General features: G+C 36.1%; 2 protein-coding genes across 7 annotated transcripts; one reads left to right on the forward strand and one right to left on the reverse strand.

Annotated features, from left to right (window-relative positions):
• Nucleotides 1-3794: 3794 nt before the first annotated feature.
• LOC147532175 (uncharacterized) lies at nt 3795-12698 on the reverse strand. 6 transcript variants are annotated; one of them, XR_015228082.1, is made up of 9 exons: nt 12164-12425; nt 8618-10630; nt 8465-8519; nt 8195-8343; nt 7964-8023; nt 7022-7128; nt 6342-6428; nt 5596-5724; nt 3795-4314 (listed from the first exon to the last, which is right to left on the reverse strand). XR_015228082.1 is itself a non-coding variant. In XM_086649654.1 (7 exons), exons 1-7 carry the CDS (start codon nt 12230-12232, stop codon nt 4177-4179), a joined length of 2640 nt encoding a protein of 879 aa, XP_086505780.1. In that variant the 5' UTR covers nt 12233-12698; the 3' UTR covers nt 3795-4176. The 6 variants fall into 6 exon arrangements, 3 of the variants coding, with proteins under 3 accessions (XP_086505780.1, XP_086505781.1, XP_086505782.1); XR_015228081.1 differs by lacking the exon at nt 7022-7128; XR_015228083.1 differs by lacking the exon at nt 7022-7128 and having other exon boundaries at nt 11830-12347.
• Nucleotides 12699-15889: 3191 nt separating this feature from the next.
• On the forward strand, nt 15890-20251 carry LOC147532176 (uncharacterized). Its single transcript, XM_086649658.1, has 5 exons — nt 15890-16404; nt 16499-16598; nt 16931-17030; nt 18914-19002; nt 19698-20251. Exons 1-5 carry the CDS (start codon nt 16224-16226, stop codon nt 19975-19977), a joined length of 750 nt encoding a protein of 249 aa, XP_086505784.1. The 5' UTR covers nt 15890-16223; the 3' UTR covers nt 19978-20251.
• Nucleotides 20252-20436: the final 185 nt, after the last annotated feature.

Consider the following 20436-nt stretch of genomic DNA (forward strand, 5'->3'; position numbering starts at 1 on the left):
TAATCACCATGATTCTTTCTCCAACCAAGTAGAGAAAATTTCGTCCATGAAATTCAAAATTCCTGATAAACTTATAGATGTTGATTTCTCATTCAAATATAGATCTAAATCTTTAATAAAAATAACTAATCGTTTTGTTGTTTGAAGAAGAAGCATTTTTAGGTCAGAATCATCAGTAACATTTGATATGTTTATATCTTAGATATCGTAGTTCTGGAATTTAGCCATGGCGGAAACGAATGATGATTTTCCAATTTATGGAAGACCGAAGAAGATAGCTTTGTTTCCAAACAAGACGTAATCGATGATAAAATTGTTTTAATTTAATAAAAGATTCTAGATCTGATTTTACCTTGTTTTTTTAGATGTGAATCCATGACAATTGTATCGAAAGTTGTTAGATGAGTAAATGAACAGATCTTCACATTTTATTATGAAAAGGGGGGAAAAGCTAGGTTTCTGAAGTTGGGGGGTTTTCCAGGGTTCTTGAGAGTTAGGGTTTCAGAGAGCTTGAAAAGAGGGAAAGAGAGAGAGAGATGACCGGCAAAAGCTTGGCCGACCGGCCAATGCTTACGCCGACACGGGAAGAAGGAGTTGAGCTCGGCTCATGGAAGGTGGCAGCAGCTTGGACGTTCATGGAAGCACCCTCGAGTTTGGGATTTCAAGGGACTAACTCGGTTTTCATGGCAGCAACAAATGGGACTTAGAACGGCTCACATCAGCTCGTGTTTAGTGTTTGGGTCAAGGATAAATACCGGCTTTAGGGTCTGGGTCACGGACTAACCATTGACCATGTTGACTAATGACGGTAGTTAGCTATCGTCATTAGTCAAGGGGTCAACTGTTAGTCCGTGACCCAGACCCTATAACGGACAAACTTGTGACCTAAACACTAAAATCGGTACTTATCCTTGACCCAAACACTAAATATCCCTTGTTTTTTCATTTTTTTAGACCTGAAATCTGAATTGAATGTCAATTCAGATTTCAGATGTTTGTTTTTTAATTTAAGGAAATCTGAAAATCTTGTCTGAATTGGGATATGGTCTGAATTGGCTGAAATAGAGACCACTTATTTCAGACTTCAAAACAAGTCTGAAATAAGGGTCAAACTGCTGAAAAGTGTCAAATGACGGTTATACCCCTGTCATTTGGAAAAATCTTTCCATATTAAAATATTTCATCACTTCCCCCAAACAAGATCACCACCGCCAGAACCACCAGAAGACTGCCGGCACCACCACCGAAAAACCACCAACATCACCACCAAACCACCACTACCAAAACACAAAGCTGCCACTACCATCACCCCCAGAACACCACCACCAATACTAGAGAAAAACCACCAAACAACAAAATCAACACAAGCTTAAACCACTAAACAGACCACTGCCACCACCATAAACCAAACCGCCGGCACCACCATAAACCAAATCACCGCCTCACAAGACTACCAACCAAGACCACATCCACATACCACTTTCGTCCAAACCACCACCACCACCACAAAACATAAATCAGACCACCACCATACACCACAACAAGAACTCGAAAACCCACCACAAAAACCATGGATCTGTGTACCCTCACCAGATCTGGCGAGGGCTTCACACCGATCTATTAGAGACAGAGAGTCGGAACCGATGTGGTGAGAGATTGAGAGAGAGTGAGGGACAGAGAGAGTCGCAACCTTGTAAGGGTTTAACCTTAGAGAGAAAGAGACACGAAACCTGGAGAGGGAGAGTAGCCTCGCTGGATTTTTTATCTTCACCGAGAGAGAGAGATATGGATTCTAGGGTTGAAGTATCTAAAGAGAGAGAGGGAGAGATGAAGACGGCCAGAGATAAAAAGTTCTAGGGTTTCTTTTCTTTTATTCAGACAAAAAGGAGAATGAGTAGGAATTAGGGTTAAAAATATAAAATAGGGGTAGAAATGTCAAAGTTTAAATTCAGATCTAATAATTCAGATTTCAAAAACAAACATCCAACTTTTATAACAACTCAGCTAATTCAGATTCAACCAATTCAGTTCAGCCAATTCAGTTCAGCCAATTCAGATTCAGACACAAAAAAAAAACAAACAGCACCTTAGTCTGGTGGACATTTTTCTTAAAATTACTTTTAAGGACTTTTACCTTTAGTCTGGTATGCGTTATAGTGAACTATTTAGTCTAACTAACATCCACGACATAAAGCGTAAATAAATACGTAAATGCGTGCGAGAAAATAATCAAGCAGACCTGGATCATAGTATGGCCCATAGGCTAGAAGATCTAATCTCCTTTGGTTTCTTCTTATTTCGCCTTTTGGTTCGCATAGATCGTCATCCTTGAACCTCTATTGATTTCTCCCACTCGAATCAAGATCCCATCCTTGAGCTTCTTCAATGGACTCATTGACCCTAAACTCTAGTTATAAGACTCAAACGATACGCAAATCGTGTAAACTTGAATTTAAAATTATTACAAATTGCACCCATCCGTGCTTAAAACAAGAATGAAAGAAAACAACTTTCTATACCCATACTAGTTCTCGCATTCACATCACATGCATTCATATAATATTCAAGGCTAACAATTATATATACATGATAACCCGGGAGTTACTTTTGTCGACATCTCTATGTCACATTTATTCAAAGAATTCGACTAATGGTGTGTTCCGATTTTATCTTTTATGTTTTCCAAAATCAAGTTAAGAAAAAAACTCCGTTTAGACCTTCGGAGGGTCCAGGTCAATTTCAAAAAAATTGGTTTGACTCTTAATGATTTCCAAAATCAATTTTAAGAAAAACTCGTTTTGTGCCTTCGGGTGGCTCAAGACAATTTCGGTAAAATTTTGGTAGAACCGGGAGAAAAATTGGTCTTTCGTCGAAAAACTTCCACTAGGGTCAAGATTCGAAGATTAACATAGGTATTTTCGGAAAGATACAAAAAAAAATGGATCAAAGCGAACTCACAAAATGTCTAACATACCAAATTGAAAAAGTCAACAAATGTTTGCAAACGTGGTGGTTCTACTAACCATTGCCTCACCTACTAGAGGACATTTGATACCCAATGCCTCAGACGTTTGGGACACTCAACTGTCCCTTCCTAAATCCTAATACCATTCTCAAAGTGTTTGACAATAGACATTTCTCTTTTTTCCCACCACTTTTGACTTTTCTCCAGGAAGAAGAGAAGGTTTATGTTTGTCTCATAAAGAGTTGTTAGGTTGTAATTGTAGGCGTATAGCATCCCAAAATGAATCTGGTTAGGGTAGGGAGTCAGCCTGGCCCGTCCAAACGGCCCAAGGCTAAGAGTAGCTCAACCCAATTAAATATGTAAATAACTCAGAGCATCTGCAATACAACACTCAATCTTAAAAATTCTGAGTGTCACATATATGATTTTTAGAGTTTTTTCTTAAAAACTCTCTCCAATGCAACACTCTATTTGGATCTCTAAGATGACGTGTCGAAAGAGGAATAAAGATATCTCAAGAGGACACTCTATTTCTAGAGTGTCCAGCTTATCTTTATTTGATTTTCAACCAATAGAAATCGAGTCTTCTATATTCTCTAAATAACTAAATTATTTATTTTCAAAAATAACTACGCCACGTAAGTAAATAAGATAAGTTTAGAGTTTTGCATTGGAGACACAAAAAAAATGAGGATCTCTATATTCGCCACCTAGGAGTGCGAATCTCAATTGGAACTTGACACATAAGATGAATAGAGATTTTTCTGAGTTTTGCACGGGAGATGCTCTTACATGACTACTAGATGAAGAATACTCAAAGGAGATCATAGGTACATAAGACGTACCTTAATATATACCATCTTCATTAGATATTACAAAAGGGGTATAAGATGATATGACCATCACCATATCCTGCATACAATTTACAACTGGCCTATTACAGCATCGGTTGGTATACATCATCTTCCGTACAAAATAGTCGGATACATCCCCATTGACTAATATCAGTAATTAAACAGATTTGGTATATTCATCATTTTATAATAATTTAGAAACTTATATGTATATACATAGTAAACAAGGTGAAGTGGAGAAACCCAAGATGCATCTTCCTCTTATATGATGAAGCAAACTTGAATAATATAAAAGTTTGTAACCTACCCAATACCTGATGAGAGACAAAGCAAGAGATAAGTTTCGGATAACAAGTTCTACTTGTGATGGTAACCCTTCTTAAGGATAGCATGCAAACTTGCAACTCTTTCCTTGTTGGGCTTCTTAGCAGTTTTAGCCAAGTACTCTCTCACAAGATCTTGATTTACCTCAAACAGAAATCTCATGCTTCTTATCTGCAAATCGCCATGATAATGAAAATTAGTCGCAGTTATGTATTCGTAATGTGAAAGTATAGAGCACAAATAGTAATAAAGGGAACTTCAAGCAAAGCAAATTCCAACAAACGTTTCCGTCAGTTTCACATTTTAGACACAAGTTACTATGTCGGTACGCAATATCGAGATATATCGAGATATATCGAAATCAACATGAACGTCAACACGCGTAAGAGCAGAAATAGATATATCAATATACAAAATGAAGCAGAAAGAAAACCAAACATACATGTATATATATATATAATGCACTTGAATTGCATCCAAGAAATTCTTCATTCATCTTTTAGAGTTTAGACAACTAGTTACAGCTTTTGTGGTAAGACCTGTATAGGGATGGGCCCCCTATGAAGCCAACTTTCTACGTTATGGGAGAATACGGGTGTGAACAGTCCTACTGCTATATCGCCTAAGGTAGAATGGTTGAATGTAGTCCAGTGATCTTAGTTTGTCAGTCAAAGATGGAAACTTGAAGTTTGAATTTAGCAGTTCTTATTGAGGGTTGAAAAGTGGTGGATGTGTCATGGTAGGGGAAATGAAACAAGAACATTACTTCGTTCCATTAACAAAACTTTTAATATTATAATAGTAAGATACTTGGACAGTATTTAGTTTGTTCGCAAAGTAAAATAACTTTCTATCTACAGTACAATCAATTGCATGTGAGACATAAGATGGCAGAAAACACAGCAACAAAAATATCATTTTCTATCTACTCTAATCTCTTCTGTGCAAGTCAAATTCATTACATGGAAAAAACGAAATACTTACTTTTTGTTCTTTCCACTGATTATGTATAGTTTAACTAATAAGTATCTATATAGGATTCTCGCACCTTTGCAAACTTCATCTACTTTTCACGCCTAAGATTTGCTCGACCATGTAGGTGGTCTCCATTATAAATTCTAGTCTACGTTTATTTTTCTTAAAATTGCTTCTGCTCAGTGGACTTTTAACCAAATTTTAGTCATTCAAAATGAATCCTAAATAAATCTCAGCTTCGGGGATTTTGTTTAAGAATGTCACTCGACTGACCAGATATTTTATTCCACAGAGAAGAGATACTATGACATAGGTCAATTTCAACCTTTTGCTTTACATCGGAGTACAAAGCAAAACTTAAGTTAGCTGGAACATAAATGATTGGGTACAAAAACAGTAAATGCCATAGTGTGCAAGAAGCAAAGAAAGAAGAGGAAATACTAGTCGAACGGATGAAAGAGAAAAATAGTTAAATACCTCAATCAGAGAACTTGAGCTAAGTTTCAAACAATGTCCGCCAGGTACTTCTTTACTGTTGACTAAGATTGAGCACTTCCCAAGATTTGTCAAGTAGAAAAATCCATCTTGCTCCATCTTCATAATTGCCTAAATTACATCATTACAAACTCAAATTTCCAATATCCGAAAAAAAAAAAAAAAAAAAGTTTCCCATTAAAGGGAGAATTGAAACTTAAAGAGGTATCCTTCTTCTCCCAGAAGGAAAACAACACAGAAACATAAGAGTTAAACTATATCCACTTGTTGGTTGCTGCATGCACTTTGAAGAATGAAAGTTTAAGAGTAGATACATCTTGAGCACTACCCCAACAAGAGTGTAAAATGTTCGCAATCACAGAAAGATCTATAATTCCACTGCAGCTTGCAACATGGTAATCCCCCTCCCCTTACTAAGATAATATAATGGCAGTTGCAATAAATATTTTTCTCTGAGGCACTACACAAATCCAGGTTATATTCTATAAAGGTGGTGATGTGCGCTCGTGTGGAGACCATTAGTGAATCTGCTAGCTGCCACATCCTTATAAGACTTTGTACATACTATTTGGTTGTGACTTGTGAACTTCCCCTTTTAGCATAAAAACCTTAAATTCGCGCTTTCTTGAGATTGTTAGTAAAAAGCTATTCGATATTGCGATTTAAGGTTACACAACCTTCCCCAAAAGCTGCAAAAACAGAACGAAGGCACAGTAAAATTAACTAACCTGCCTCCGAGATATCTTATTAGCACGCCCTTCTCTTCGTAGGTCAATGTCAACAGTGACGCCTTCAGCTGCTCTACCAAGTAAGACCTGCATAGACGAATAAATTTCACTTCTAACACACTAACTGTGTTAAATAACTGATTATTGGGGTGCAGGCGCCTCATTTTAAAAAAATTTAACACGGACAGAGTTATGAGGCGTTGGATACAGCAACACAGAAACCCAATATGGCGATTCCGGCATGGTGGTACACATATAATTTATTGCCTTAGTTATCAGGTCCCTTATTATCCCTTCCGATGTTGTTTTACTTTTGGATCACCTGTCGTTAAATTATACACAAAACGACAGTACCTCAGCTTATTTAAGGATCAAAGAATGCACACACAGAAAAAGTGCATCTAGATCTCACATTGTACCCATGGAAGCAACTATGACTCTCTGATGACTATCAAATAATCTTCTTATTTGACATTGCCAATTAGAATGGGTGTTCATTTTAAGTAGTTTTATATATTCTGAAAGTGTAAAAGAAGAAGATGTTATATTAATCCAATTCATGCAAGGTTCAGAAACTTTTTCAATCAAGGGTTCTCATGAAACATATACTTCCATGGAACTACAAGAATACAAGATCCGTTACAAGACCAATTCATACTTCTGTCTTCTAAAACCCTTACCAACTCCTAACTTTTCGCAGTAGTCACGCATGGCATGACAGTGTGCCTGACTCTCCAATACATACTTTTCTTTCGAAAATCTCCAATACATGTTTTCACCATCTAACCTAAATAGTTCATACACAAATTGGGAAAGGAGTAATAAGCAATATGGGCAGTAAGTTCATTATTGGATTATAAATATATATATATATATATATATATATATATATATATATATGTTAAATAAAAAAAATAAAATACGTACATACAGTGGTAAGAAGTTGGAAAATGGGTTGTGGGTTGATGACTTAATGTCATTGATGGACTTTTAAACTTTGAGCTTTTGACAAATAATAAAATATACCATTCTATTTTAATACAAGATTCTCGTTCTTGTTAAGAAAAACAAATAATAAATTGTATTCTTTTCTTGTTTTTCTGAGTTCCGGCAACCAGTAAGCTGACCACCCTAAAAACGTAATTGAATAATAAATTCTAATGTAAGAGGTAAAAGTGAATCCAACTATAAGCTTATGGAAGTTCCAAAAATTTACCTTACGTTTTGTGCATGATAATAAATTATCTTTGGAAATCATGTTGGACTTGGGGTTGAGTCTAGGATTTTGTTTGATGGATGGGATAAATCATGTTAGACTTGGGGTTGAGTCTAGGATTTTGTTTGATGGATGGGATAAAGTCGCAAGAAACTTAAGTTTTGATCAGTTCTCTTTCTAAGATAAGAACAATAGTCGAAATTTGGCATTACTAAAGATATGGAGGATATGGATTTAGAACTTGATATTAAATTTTAGATGCATCCTTAAAAAACCATGGTTTTTTATTTATAGTTATTTATTTATTTTGGAAATTGTGTAGTTATTTATTTTGCCCTCGTGAAAAAGAAATTTGGCATTGCTAAAGATATGGATGATAAGTTGGGAATATAGTATCATTCCGTACCTGCACTAGGATTTTGTAGTCTAGCGCAAACAAAATTCAAGAGAAAATTGCATCTTCCATCTGGGTATCAGTTGAGAATTAAGATTTATTGATAATTTAAAAATAACAATAATAATAATAATAGTAATAATAATAATAGTAATAATAATTATAACAATAACAATAAAAATAATAACAGTAATAATAAAATTAGCAATAACTAAAGTAAATCTAAGGAGTAACAAAGCGTACCTTAGGTTTCTTAATGTAGTGCTTCACGTGAGAACCATACAAAACCGCGAATGCTTTATGGGATGATAAAGCTCTTTGCATGCAAGAGCCAGCACCTTCCTCCAACCTTATCAATGCCTTTTTTGATTCATCACATTGATACATTGACACTGAGAAACAGAAAACACACCAAATCGATATTACTATATAATTCATGAAAAAGATAATACATATGTTTTATGAAGTAGGAACATCATAAACTATCTAACTTCAAGGACTTCAACAAATTACCTTCCTTACTTAAATACCGATCCTGATCAGGAGGAGCCAAGTCCATATCATATATCTGCAAGCAAAAGTTATTAATGAAGGAAAGAAATTTCAGAGGATAACAGATTACTTGTATGGAAAAGCACTCAATAGGTGAAAATAATCTACAATTACCATTGCTTCAATATCAGAAAAACTTGGTAGATAGTCATCATCCTCAGAAATCTCCTCTTCGTGATCAGATATTGAAGGGTTCTCATTGTTTTTTAGAATTTCTAGAGAACTCTGTTCTGTACTACTTGGAACCATGACAGAAACATCTGCATCCTGCTGACTAGCATCAGAGCATTTCCGGATTTGATTCTTTGTGCATTCAGATACATGAACTTTCCTCTCCAGGGAGTTACCTAACTCACTACCTTTACGCAAATCTTTCTTTGACTCTCCATCTACGATGGAGTGTTGAGCAGATGACCCCGATATGCACTGACCTGGGATTTCGCTATCTCCCTTAAGCGATACAGACTTAATACTATCATGCACCAGTTGGGATTCTACCTTACATGGTATTCCATTTCCAGGAGTTTCCTCTTTTTGATTAACAAGGTTTAGCCCCTGTTCACTTGCCTTTTCTTTATTGAACAAGCTCTTGTTGGACTTCGCAACTGAGCCACTACCCTTGGAGTGATTTTGCAATGCAGAGGAAAGAAGCGGCTGGGGCATCTGACTCGCACAAAATATATCATCATTGCCAGGGATTTCAGGGTCCTCCATGTTCAACATGCAGCATACAACCCCATCACGAAGTTCCGGGAGCTGAGTATTTGGTTGTGTTGTCAATGTTGGTGTAGCAACAGAATCACAATCTTTTTGACCAGACTGTAATGGTTCACAAGTATCTAATTCTGAATTACATGCAACATCAGTTACTGTAAGTTCTGCTTTCAAAGTTACAGATAAAGGATCGGTAGCAGCAGATACAATATTTTGAGGAAGAGCAAAAGGAGAGCTGGGAAAAATTGAGTTAAGACTATTAGGACTTGATTTATCTTCCATCATGTCTTTCCCGTCGCCATTCATAAAGAGGACCACTTCCTCATGAGTAAAGTTCAAGGGAGAATGTGAAACATCCAGCAAACCACCTTCTGCTATAACATTCATACCAGCTAACCCATCATCAGGCTTCCTCTCTTCCGATTGAGTCCTTGAAACACCAACACTATGTCCAGACATAATCACTTTCTTCGCATCATTATTGTCATCATGAGGAACCGCTGATGGATCAACCACACCCTTATCTTTCTCACCAAATCTATCATCTATTGGTACATCAGATGAATACCCTATCTGCTCACATGAAGCACTAGAATCTAACACAGGCAATAATCCAGGGCAAACGGTTTCTTGATTATCGGCAATTGAACCATAAGCAGAGACATGCAGCTCTTGAATTGGTTCAATTTCCTGAGCACTAGAGTCATTATCAAAAGAAGATAGATTATGTTCAATAAGGGGAATAGCTTTCTGAACATTGTTCTGGTCGAAAGAATATCCCACGTTATTTCCTACGGCGTCATTGATTGAGAAGGAGGTAACATTTTCTTCAAATCCATACATGCAGTCCCTACCCATGATTTCATCTGGAATATCTTCTTCAAATGAATCCCTATGTCCATAATGAAATGCATGGGCAGTACTGGCAACGTTAGTTGTGGCAGTGTTGGCTGCCATATGTGGAAAAGCATGCCGAACGATATCAAAATCTGAATCAAAGTCAGCTGCAGTAGGATAACTGCCATCTGGATGCTTACTGATAAGAATTAACTGCTCCTGACATTCTCCATTTCCGGACCCTTTCTGAAGGTCCGGTTCAGCAAGAAAACTTAGATCCATTCGTCTGCAAGGTTCAGTGCAAACTCTCTTTCGCATGCCATAGTAATGGCTACGAACACTTTTCTCTTTCCTTTTCTTATGAATCCTTTCCTTTTCTTTCGAAGCACCCAATCTCTCTGATTTCAATGAAATATCTGGAGCAGCATTTTGCAGCTCAAGCATGCGACCGGAAGCTTCGTTAGAAATAACAGGATCATATAGGAGAGAATGCCACCGCTCTTGCAGTTCTCCGACAGTAAATCTGCGAGAGAACTGCACTGCACCTTTAGCAAGTGATTCCAAAGAAGCACCAGCCTGCGATAAATGATTGATATGGTTGAAACAAGATAACGGAAAAATTGGAAACACGGTAAGAAAAGGAAAATCATTACGTTTGAGCTAAATCTTTAATCTGTTTTTTTCTTTTCGTGTGTGTCGCTTCATTTTCTACTACGCCCTATATTGAAAGAATTATATCTTGCTTTAATTAAGAATCTTTGGTCCAAAAATTCGTGATCACCAACTCATTCAATAGTATCACTTCATATAAACGAACAAAGAAATTATAAGTTTAGTACAAATAATATAAATAGCTTTTTCGGAAAAATAACGTGTTATTAAGGTCTAAGGACTAAAACGCTAAAAAGTGTTACAGATGCAACTGTCTAAGTTAGAAAAAATTGATGCGAAAATGTTAGAGGAAAATGGGAACATAGAGACTTCAAGCCTTAAGACGGTAATTTCCAAGAAGAGGATAAAGTTAAAAGTAGATATCAACAGCTCCAAATACAAGATCACGTGAAACGGCATGGTTGACGTTAAATGTTTAGATCTATTGTGCTCCCATGGATAATTCAATTTCACGGTTGAAGCCCATCTTTTACGCTATGAAACAGGGAACTTACCTCTTTAGGGCAGTTGATTTATACTCATCAGAATGATGTCCCCCCAATTCCTACGTGTTTCACTCTATTAGTAGTTTCTATTTCAGTAGCCTGCTCAAACTTTACAATGTTCGGAAAACTTGGTGTTTTTAGGTTTTCTTTTGTAACAAGAAATATAGGAGAACCGTTAATCCTTCATCATCTTCATTCTATCTATTCCTAGTTTTTCTCTCACAAACTTCTTGTGTTTTCAAGCACTAAACCTAATTTTAGGCCTTTTAATTGTTTTCCGATGCACTAAAAATATCAGCATGCAAGCCCAAGTAGTCAATCCCTAGTAAAATACTCCATAGACAACACAATGACATGCATTCGTTCTCGTTTTGCAAACAACACAAAAGCATAGGCTTACCTAGGTTTACAGTAAAAATTCAAATTTTGCAAATTCATGGTTTTCAGATAAACTAATAAGATTTTTATAAACGATGAAGAATATACTACAAGAAAAAAAAAAAAAAACACTTTTCCCATATTTTGTAGGTAAATTTACAATTATCCAAAATTGAAGTTCATCATCGATTAGCCAAAATTGAAAGGTAATTTACTCAGAAAAATCAAATTATAGCTCACCCATCTCAACAGAAAGTTCATGAAATCAGATCGGGAGCTCCAAGTACGAAAATTGGGAAGAAAAAGAAAAGCATTCAGTCGAACTAATTACCCTAATTTTTCATACTAAACAAATAACAAGCAATTTCAGATAACAAAATCAAAATTGTAATCAAATTAAAGAATTGAGAAAACTGAAATGAATTTCTAAATCAAAATTCCCCAAATTGGGAAAGTAAATCAGAATTTATTGACAAAATTGAGCTATATAAATACCAAATAACCTCATGATCTAAGAAAAAAACACGAAAATGAAGAGAGAGTGTAGGAAGGGAGTGAGAACTGAGAACTTTACCTCGATAGAATTCTTTAATAATAGATCGTCTTCAGGTATCCATGGAGTCATTGGAGCTATCACTCCCATCTAGAAAACCTAATTCAGCCAAATTCTCTTTCTCTCTCTAAAACAGATGGAACCTCAAGTAAGAGAGAGAGAGAGAAACAGAGTTACGTCATCCAGTTTAAAGCTCGGGAAAAAATGATTCTTTTGTGCTGTCTTCTCTTTAAGATGAAAGACTGCTGGATAAGGAATTGCTATAACTACGACAAAATAGTGTAAGTAGATGTTTTTGGGAAAGAAGATGTTTTATGGGGTACAAAACATTTTTGGGTGGAAAAATCGTACATCACTTTCTCTTCCTCTTTTCCTCATGTTATTGAGTACAAAAAAAATTGGGTGGAAAAATCGGCGATTATTTTTTCTTGTTCTTTTACTACCTCTTTCCACCATAGTTTTTTCCTCTTTCTTATTCTCTCTCTCTCCCTCTTCGTGTCTCTTTATCTGATGATATTGAAAAGTGGTTTCTCCAAAATTATCATTAACCTTCGAATTGATGTTCTTCATTGTCGTTGTTGAGGAGAGGGAGGGCGGAGTACATGTAAAGACCCTCTAACCTTCAAGTCAGTTCACTGTTGCAGGTTGAAATCAAGTAATCGAAAATCGAAGGGTAAAGATCATATCCCTTTCCAGGACAAACATGTTGTGTTTATATAGGCTTGCACTGCGGCCGTGAATCACCAGATTAAAGTAAGCCACATGGCAGGTCATTAGTAGAATTTTTTTTATCGTAGCAGATACGATAGTATCTCGTGATAAGGCAAGCAGATATTTGGCGTTATCCAGCCTCCCGTGTAGCTTTTATTTCTCTTAGGTAGAGTAGAACACAAGGTGTCGAGCACACTTCTGCAGACTTCACTGCTTTGTATCGCAAGGTAGATCAAGGCGCCTCAGGTTGCGGAGCTGACTCGGATCTGCCTTTCCATGCCTGGGGCTCAAGGTGTCGAGCAGTTTTTGAGAAACAAAAAGATGATTCTCGTGTATAAAGATTTTTTGGTGGAAAAAATCACGTCCTCTTCCCCCTCTCCTCCCACCTCCTACCACCATGTTTTTCTTGTCCTCTATCATCCCTCTTTCCTTTCTCTGCTAAAGCTCTCGCTCCCTCTAAAACTTTTACTCGCTCTCTCAATCTTCACTTCCCACGAGGGAAGAAGAACAAAATAATAAAAGTCAGTGTTCTTGGAAAACAAAACTATGTTTCTGAGGAACAAAGAATTTTTTGGGTCAAAAAATTAGACATCACTTCTTCCTCCTGTTCTCCCACTTTGACCACTACCACCACCGTCGTTTCTCTTATCTCTCTCTCTCTCTCACACACACACACACACACACACTCTCTCTCTCTCTCTCTCTCTCTCTCTATATATATATATATATATCTTGATTGTTCCGTATATATATATATATATATATATATATATATCTTGATTGTTCCGGGAAAGGGAAAGGGAAGGGTTTCATTTTTCAGAACCGCGAAAATCCTCCTCGAGGATTTTTAAGGGTTTCAAGCAAAATTCTCATGAGTTTCAACTGAAACCCTCCCTTTCCAGCTGGGACGAATGGGTTCATTTCGAAGTAAATCCTCCCATTTACCGAACAATGGCAATATATATAGAGAGATAGAGAGGGATAAGAGAGAGAAAATGATCTTTAAGAAAATTAAGTGTCGTCGACAACGACAATTTACCGACGACTCTTGCCAGTGTGGATAAGAAATGGTGTTTGGAGCAGGAGAGGGGCTTGAGGAAACAAAAATATTATCTCGAAAAATTTGTACCCCAAATTTTTTTCTAGTTTCTCCAAAACAGCGACAATATACAGTATTATTTTTCAGTATATTGAATAGTCTTGATTTCCTCTTGAACTCTCATTACTACCCTTTTTATATGAAAATGTGTCTTACCCTCAGAACTTAAGGTTGAAGCTGATGTGCATCCATCTTATAGATTTTATGGATAATTCCATTTCGGCTCCCTAAAGATGACCAACTCACCAAAATGGGCCATCCCTTAAGGTGACCTCCTTTTGATTTTTTTTTTCCAGACCTCTCTTCGAAACTCTTTTCCTCCCTATGTCATTTTTAGTGCCAGTCGATCGGTCACCAACAGACGATCATCGTTTAATTAAAAAAATCTTATTATTCCCCCTTTGTTGTTATTGTCTATTTCTATCTCTTTTTTCCTCTCAAACTCTCTTATCTCACTGTTCTGACAAAATGAATGATCCCTTTTGTCAGAACTTCCTTCATCTCAGATGAAAACTGTACAAAGAGAAAAATGATAGAGAGAGAGATGAGAACGACAAATAGAGACAAAAGAGGACAATAGAGAAAGACATAGGAAAAAATGGTAGTGGTAGTAGTCAGAGATGGTGATGAAAGCTAAGACAAGAGAAGAATAGAAGAAGTTATTAGCATTATTCACAATTGAAGAGAAAAGAGATCTACAATCTCTTATCTTTCTTCTTTATCATCACTGATCATTTTTTTGTGTTCTTTTCCTATCTTTCTTCATTATTTATTTCCTATAGTATAGATCGGATTGTAGATCTTGTATCACATCTGTTGAAGCAGGTCTATAATTGTAACAAAAGATTTGTCCAATTCTATTCAACAAAACATATGTTAAATAGCTTTTTTTATAGCATTAATACAAATGTTATAGATCAAAGAGAATTGTTTATTTTTGCAATAGAAACTCATTGTTAATGATGAAATGGTAAGATCTGATTGATGAGATCCAAAGATGAAATGGTAGAATCTGACCGTGGTTTAGTCGTAGGGAAATTTGGCCAAAACTCCCTAAAAACTTTGGCCTTTGGTTAAAAAGGATTGGACAATTTTTTTTGGGCTTCAGCTCCCTGTGGCATTTTTGTAAATTATCTAATATAGGGCTCGTCGGACCAGTTTGCAAACCAATTTGCAAAGCAGTGCAAACTAGTTTGCAAGGCAAACCAGATTGCAAACCAGTTTGCAAATCAGTTTGCAAATCAGTTTGCAAAGCTCTGCAAGGCAAACCAGATTGCAAACCAATTTGCAAAGTAGTGCAAACCAGTTTGCAAATCAGTTTGCAAACTAGTTTGCAAAGCTTCGCAAAATCAAACCCTAACAAAATAAGTAACTAAGAAGTAAGATTATATAAAATGTGAGGGTTTTTGGAAAATCTGAGGGTGTTTCTAAAATTTTCCTTTATACAAAGGTCAATTCAGGTATACAAAATTAAGGGATTTTTAGAATTGTCCTTCAAGCCTATTTCCAAACTTTTCATGGTGCCTAGAAGGAAAAAAAGATAACTTGTCTTTTTGACAAAAAAAAACAAAAAATTGGGTCTCCAGCCCAATTTCCTGTTAGTCGTAACAGTGGTGGTTTTTACTCTGATGGGTTGTCTAATACTAGCATGACCCGACAAACATCAAACCCAATTTGACTTATGTCTGTATGCGGGTATCGCGCACGTGTCTGTTAGGAAAAGCCCGGTCCGACGAGCCCTACGGATTTTTAAAGTGTACTCCTAACGTTACTGCTCGACCGGCTCGACCCGAGATATTGAATGCCCGAGACCGAACGTTTGTGCCCGATTCTCGCCCCTACCTGGAAATACTAGGAAATAAGTCAAAATATGAGACAGTACCAGAATCAGAATAACTGTCTCCGTTATTTAAGCTAAACCATTACAACAGAAATATAATACTACAAAAAAGTTGAACCCTAAAATGAACATTTTTAATTCTTTGCTTTCCTTGTTTCTCTCTCTCTCTCTAAAATCTCTCTTCTTCTTCAATTACCTCATTAAAAACTCACTTCTGAGGTTCAAAATATATAAACAGCTAGAGCCTAGAGAGAGAAAATAAAAAAAAAAAAAAAAGACTGCCGTGTCTTTCTTCCCCAAGAATCATATTCCTTTAACCTACAAACTTATAATCACAACAACCATTTCTCTTTGGTACTTTGATTATTAACAAAAAGAAAAAACTTTATGAATGAATGTCTGTCTAGGGTTTTCTATAGAGGGAAATAAAAATGCTAAGAATTGATGAATATGGATTTGATGATAGTCCTAGGGTTCTTTTATTAGAAAGAAGAAGAAGTGTTTCTCTTCCTTTTGCTCCTAAACTTCTTCTTCATGATTCAACATATCAAAAGCTTCCTACCCAGATCTTAATTAACCTTTCTATTCTAAAATTGGATGGTTCTTCATTTGGTAATTAAACTAATTAGATTGAAATTAGGGTTTTATTTTGTTGTTATTTGGAATCCAGTTTTGGGATTTGATTTTGATTTTGGTATGATTTCAGATGTTCAAATCAAGAGGAATGCTAAAGTTGGAGAACTTAAGCAGGCAGTGGAAGATGTTTTCACATTATCTTCTATGAATAATCAGGGTTTGGTCTCTTGGTACTGAATATTTTCACCCTCTTCCTCAAGTTCTTTTTATCAGAAATTAATTTTAATCTGAATTAATAAATGTTACTGTGTTAATTTCAGTTTCATCTTTATAAAAATCTTGAAATTGAACTGAGAATTCATTTAGGTCAAAATGAAATTATTGTAATTGAGTAGTCATTTTGCCTAATCAAATGAATGAGCTTGGGTTGATCTGAAAGAAACACCACCTCAAGCATTCTTTAGGTTGAATAATCTTTGAGTTACTTGAAGTACCGATCTTCTTTCGAGGATTAATTATATTATGGATATTTGGAAATTAACCTGTATTCTTTTGTACCCAGGTTGCATGTCTGGGGGCAATTTTGTTTATGCTATGAAGGTCAAAAGCTAATCAATGATGAGGATTATATCTCGAGCTTTTTAATCCGAGATGGTGATCAGGTTTGTTTTATATGTACACTTCAAAATGAAATTCTCATGGCGATTGTCTATGCTTTGTCTCCGCCTTGCGATCACCACATAATTTTTTTGTATTATAGTTAAGGCCTGGTTCAATAAAAAGGAAAATGGTGTGATACTCTAATTATGTCGATGGTCGAAAATCTATGTGATGTAAACTTTGTACCTGTATGCAACTTCGAGTTCATAGACAAATATATGTATTGTTATAGGTTTTCGGTTATATTATGTTAAAAGAACAAGTCATAAGTACAAGCATTTTTGTAGTTCATGCCCAAAGACATGACCCTTCCTTCAATTTAAACTGAAGAGGGATTGGTCTTTACTTATTTCTTCTTGATTGGTCTAGAGATCTGATTTTCATTGCTTGAAAAACTTAGGAAACTCAAGGTTGGTTTTTGTGTTTTTCCATGAAATAATGGACCTCGTTTACCATTCATTATCTTAATATGTGGAAAATGCACATGCTGTCCACTGGTTTGTGTGAATATTGTCAGGAATTGTTTATATGAACGACGATTCACTTATATATTCATTCGACATATTGAAAAATGATTATCTAAATGTTTGTAATCACATCTATGAGGTAATATATCCTCTATATGAAATGGTTTGGGTTTCTATGTTCTTAACTTATTGTTGATTAACTGCTCATCAGTTATCGAACGTAAAAAAATCACATGGAATGTTAGCTCTGTTTCTTTCTTTACTCTTAGAACTTTCCCTGTTAATGGCCTTTCAAAAAGAAGGGTGTGAATATTTTCCATAATTCATGCCAAATCGGAGACCTAGATTCATGAGGCAAGTAGTAAATGGAAGTTGTACTCGATACTGATAGTGGAAACAAGCTTATGCCTTCAGTTGATAGTCCAATGTGGGAAGTCTAGATTCTCTAGAATTTGGTTGAACAAGAGGTTGAATGTCACTTGGAATTGAGGTCAGGTGATTCCTAATAAATCTTTGGGACCCGTTGGTCTAACCAAACTTTGATGGAAACAATGGATGTTGGTTAAGTGATTCTTATGTCTGGATGATAAAATCCCTACTCGACTTTTCACTTTAGAGCAACTCCAACGTGGGGCTCGGGCTCCCAATTTTGGGAGCCCCTGAATTTTGGGAGCCCCGGGGCTTTCCTCAATTCCAACGTTGGGCTCCCAACCGGGGCTCCCAAATCAATATATTATACGTGTGCGAAGTATGTGTGCGAAATTTTGATTTTAAATTTCGACTATAAATTATTAGATTTCGACTATGAATTAAAATGTGATATTATTCGAGAGAGATAATTTCAAAAAGATAAACACAAAAAAAAAACACAAAAATAAAAATTAGAGAAAAATACTTAAAAAAGTAGTATTTAAAATAATAAGAATATTAAAAAAAAAATTAGTTTAAAAAAAAAATTAAAAAAATTAAAAAAAAATAAAATAAGGTGGGGTGGATCCCCTAAAAAATAGCCGTTGGGAGACCCCCAACGGCTATATTTGGGGCTGGGAGCCCCCCAGCCCGGGCTCCCATTTGGGAGCCCGGGAGCATGGGGCTCCCAGCCCCACCGGGAGCCCAGCCCCGGGGCTCCCGGGTTGGAGGGCTGGGGCTGGGGCTGGGGCTCCCAAAATTTGAATTGGGAGCCCCAGCCGCACCCACGTTGGAGCTGCTCTTAGTTCTATATAGTTCGACATAACGTCAAGAAGCGCTATATGATCTTGCCCTTTCTTTGCTTCTCTGTGAGGTACCATGAGTAATTTTTTATCCTTCTGTTCGACTGTAAATGCAATGATATATTATCCGTGAAGTAATAAATGTTCTAGTAACTATAGAGCCCTATTTCCTTCTCTTGTGTTAATTTTTAGTTTGCCTATATGCAGCTTCATTTTATTCGGCATATATCTGTTAGTTACTATACCCAGACAAAGGGAAGAGCCAAAAAGAATGTTGCTTGCCAGAAAAACATGAAGTAAGGGTCCTTGTAACTTTACCTTCTCAGGAGATCCAATTACATGCATCTTTTAGATTACAATTTTCTTATTTGCCTGTAGACCAACTCGAAATTCAAAGATTTATTTATTTACTTTGCTTACTTAAACAAATCTCTTGAATTTTGAACTTATTGAAGTCTTTAGTGGATCACTATGTCGATAATATTTGTTTAAGAGTCTTTAGAAGAGAGGAGCTTTCTTCTGAAATTTATTGACACCTACGCTATCTGTAAAGATCCTACAAGTATTTGTATCTGACACCAGTAGGAGGTGTCGGGTGCAACAAGTGGAATGCCCAAAAAGAAATATTATGTTAGACTCGTTAACTTGTCTTCGCATGTCATTTAGTTTTACGTACAATTTCTACTTTTGTATTAGTTGGTCTTACATTATTCACATAAAACGTTAAACTAGAGTTCTATTTCTCATCAAAAAAAACTAGAGTTCTATTTTATGGCTTTTAAACGATTATGTACATCTGCACGTAATATATGCATACAAAATGTCATGTTATTGCCGTAAATCGAGTAAAGAAATTATATAAAGAGTACAAGAATACCAGACACAAACGTCCAACACAACAAAATAAATACTTTAACGAATATCCACGTCGGATAAAAATTGTATGTCAAGCTGAAATGTCCCGTTTTTAACTAAGAAATTTGTTTTGCAGATTACTGGCAGGATCAGGTATCTACTCTGAGAGAGAAGAGATTAAAGTAAATGGTGATATTGCAGAGGAATCCCATAACCAATTATACTATTATGAAGATAATGAACATGGTGATTTGGTTGGGCATAAGAAGTCCAAATTGACGAATCGTTTGAAGGGTTGGCTTTCACACTCAAGATCGCGTGCTGTAGGAAGATCACGTAGTAAAGTTCATCCTACAAAATTCTTTGGTAAATTCATAAAAATGGGATTGAAGTTAACAATTACATCGAGGAAGTAACTAATCAAGTTAATGATCTTCTCTTTGGCTGGCACCTCTGGTATTTCTTCATTGGTAAAGCCCTGATTTTCCTCCCAAATGGTGTTTTTGGGGGATTTTCTATTTGCATTCATAGAGATCATGGTACTAATGTATAATTATTGAAATATTTTTCTTTTCTTTCTGATTCAACGGACAGAAAATTTAGCTTAAGGTTTTTCTCTGTATGTACTTCCACGAAAATAGGCGAAACAATGAAATATTTCAATAAACATATGTTTCAAATACAAGTTTGAAGTGTCCACGGCCCTTTGGTGCAGCTATTGGACACCCCCTCTGAAACTCATGAGGTTGTGAGATCGAGTCTTGGTGGAAGCAGGCTTTTAGGTTCATCACATCTTTTCATGCATCAATGTCTTGTAACGACTAACATAGATCGTAGTCGATTTCTCAAAAATAAAAAATAAATAGAAGAATTCT

This window comes from Eschscholzia californica, unplaced genomic scaffold (genome assembly GCF_041429995.1).
Source record: "Eschscholzia californica isolate CP2 unplaced genomic scaffold, dmEscCali1.0.p SCAF_6, whole genome shotgun sequence".
NCBI lineage: Eukaryota > Viridiplantae > Streptophyta > Magnoliopsida > Ranunculales > Papaveraceae > Eschscholzia > Eschscholzia californica.

Coding starts and splice junctions, on each gene's coding strand:
- LOC147532175 (XM_086649654.1), bottom strand. CDS start 12,232: ATGGGAGTGATAGCTCCAATGACTCCATGGATACCTGAAGACGATCTA. Junction 5,725..6,341: donor ATAAGATATCTCGGAGGCAG/GTTAGTTAATTT, acceptor GATGTAATTTAG/GCAATTATGAAGATGGAGCA. Junction 4,315..5,595: donor GCTCAAGTTCTCTGATTGAG/GTATTTAACTAT, acceptor GGCGATTTGCAG/ATAAGAAGCATGAGATTTCT.
- LOC147532176 (XM_086649658.1), top strand. CDS start 16,224: ATGCTAAGAATTGATGAATATGGATTTGATGATAGTCCTAGGGTTCTT. Junction 16,599..16,930: donor AATCAGGGTTTGGTCTCTTG/GTACTGAATATT, acceptor TTTTGTACCCAG/GTTGCATGTCTGGGGGCAAT. Junction 17,031..18,913: donor TAATCCGAGATGGTGATCAG/GTTTGTTTTATA, acceptor GCCTATATGCAG/CTTCATTTTATTCGGCATAT.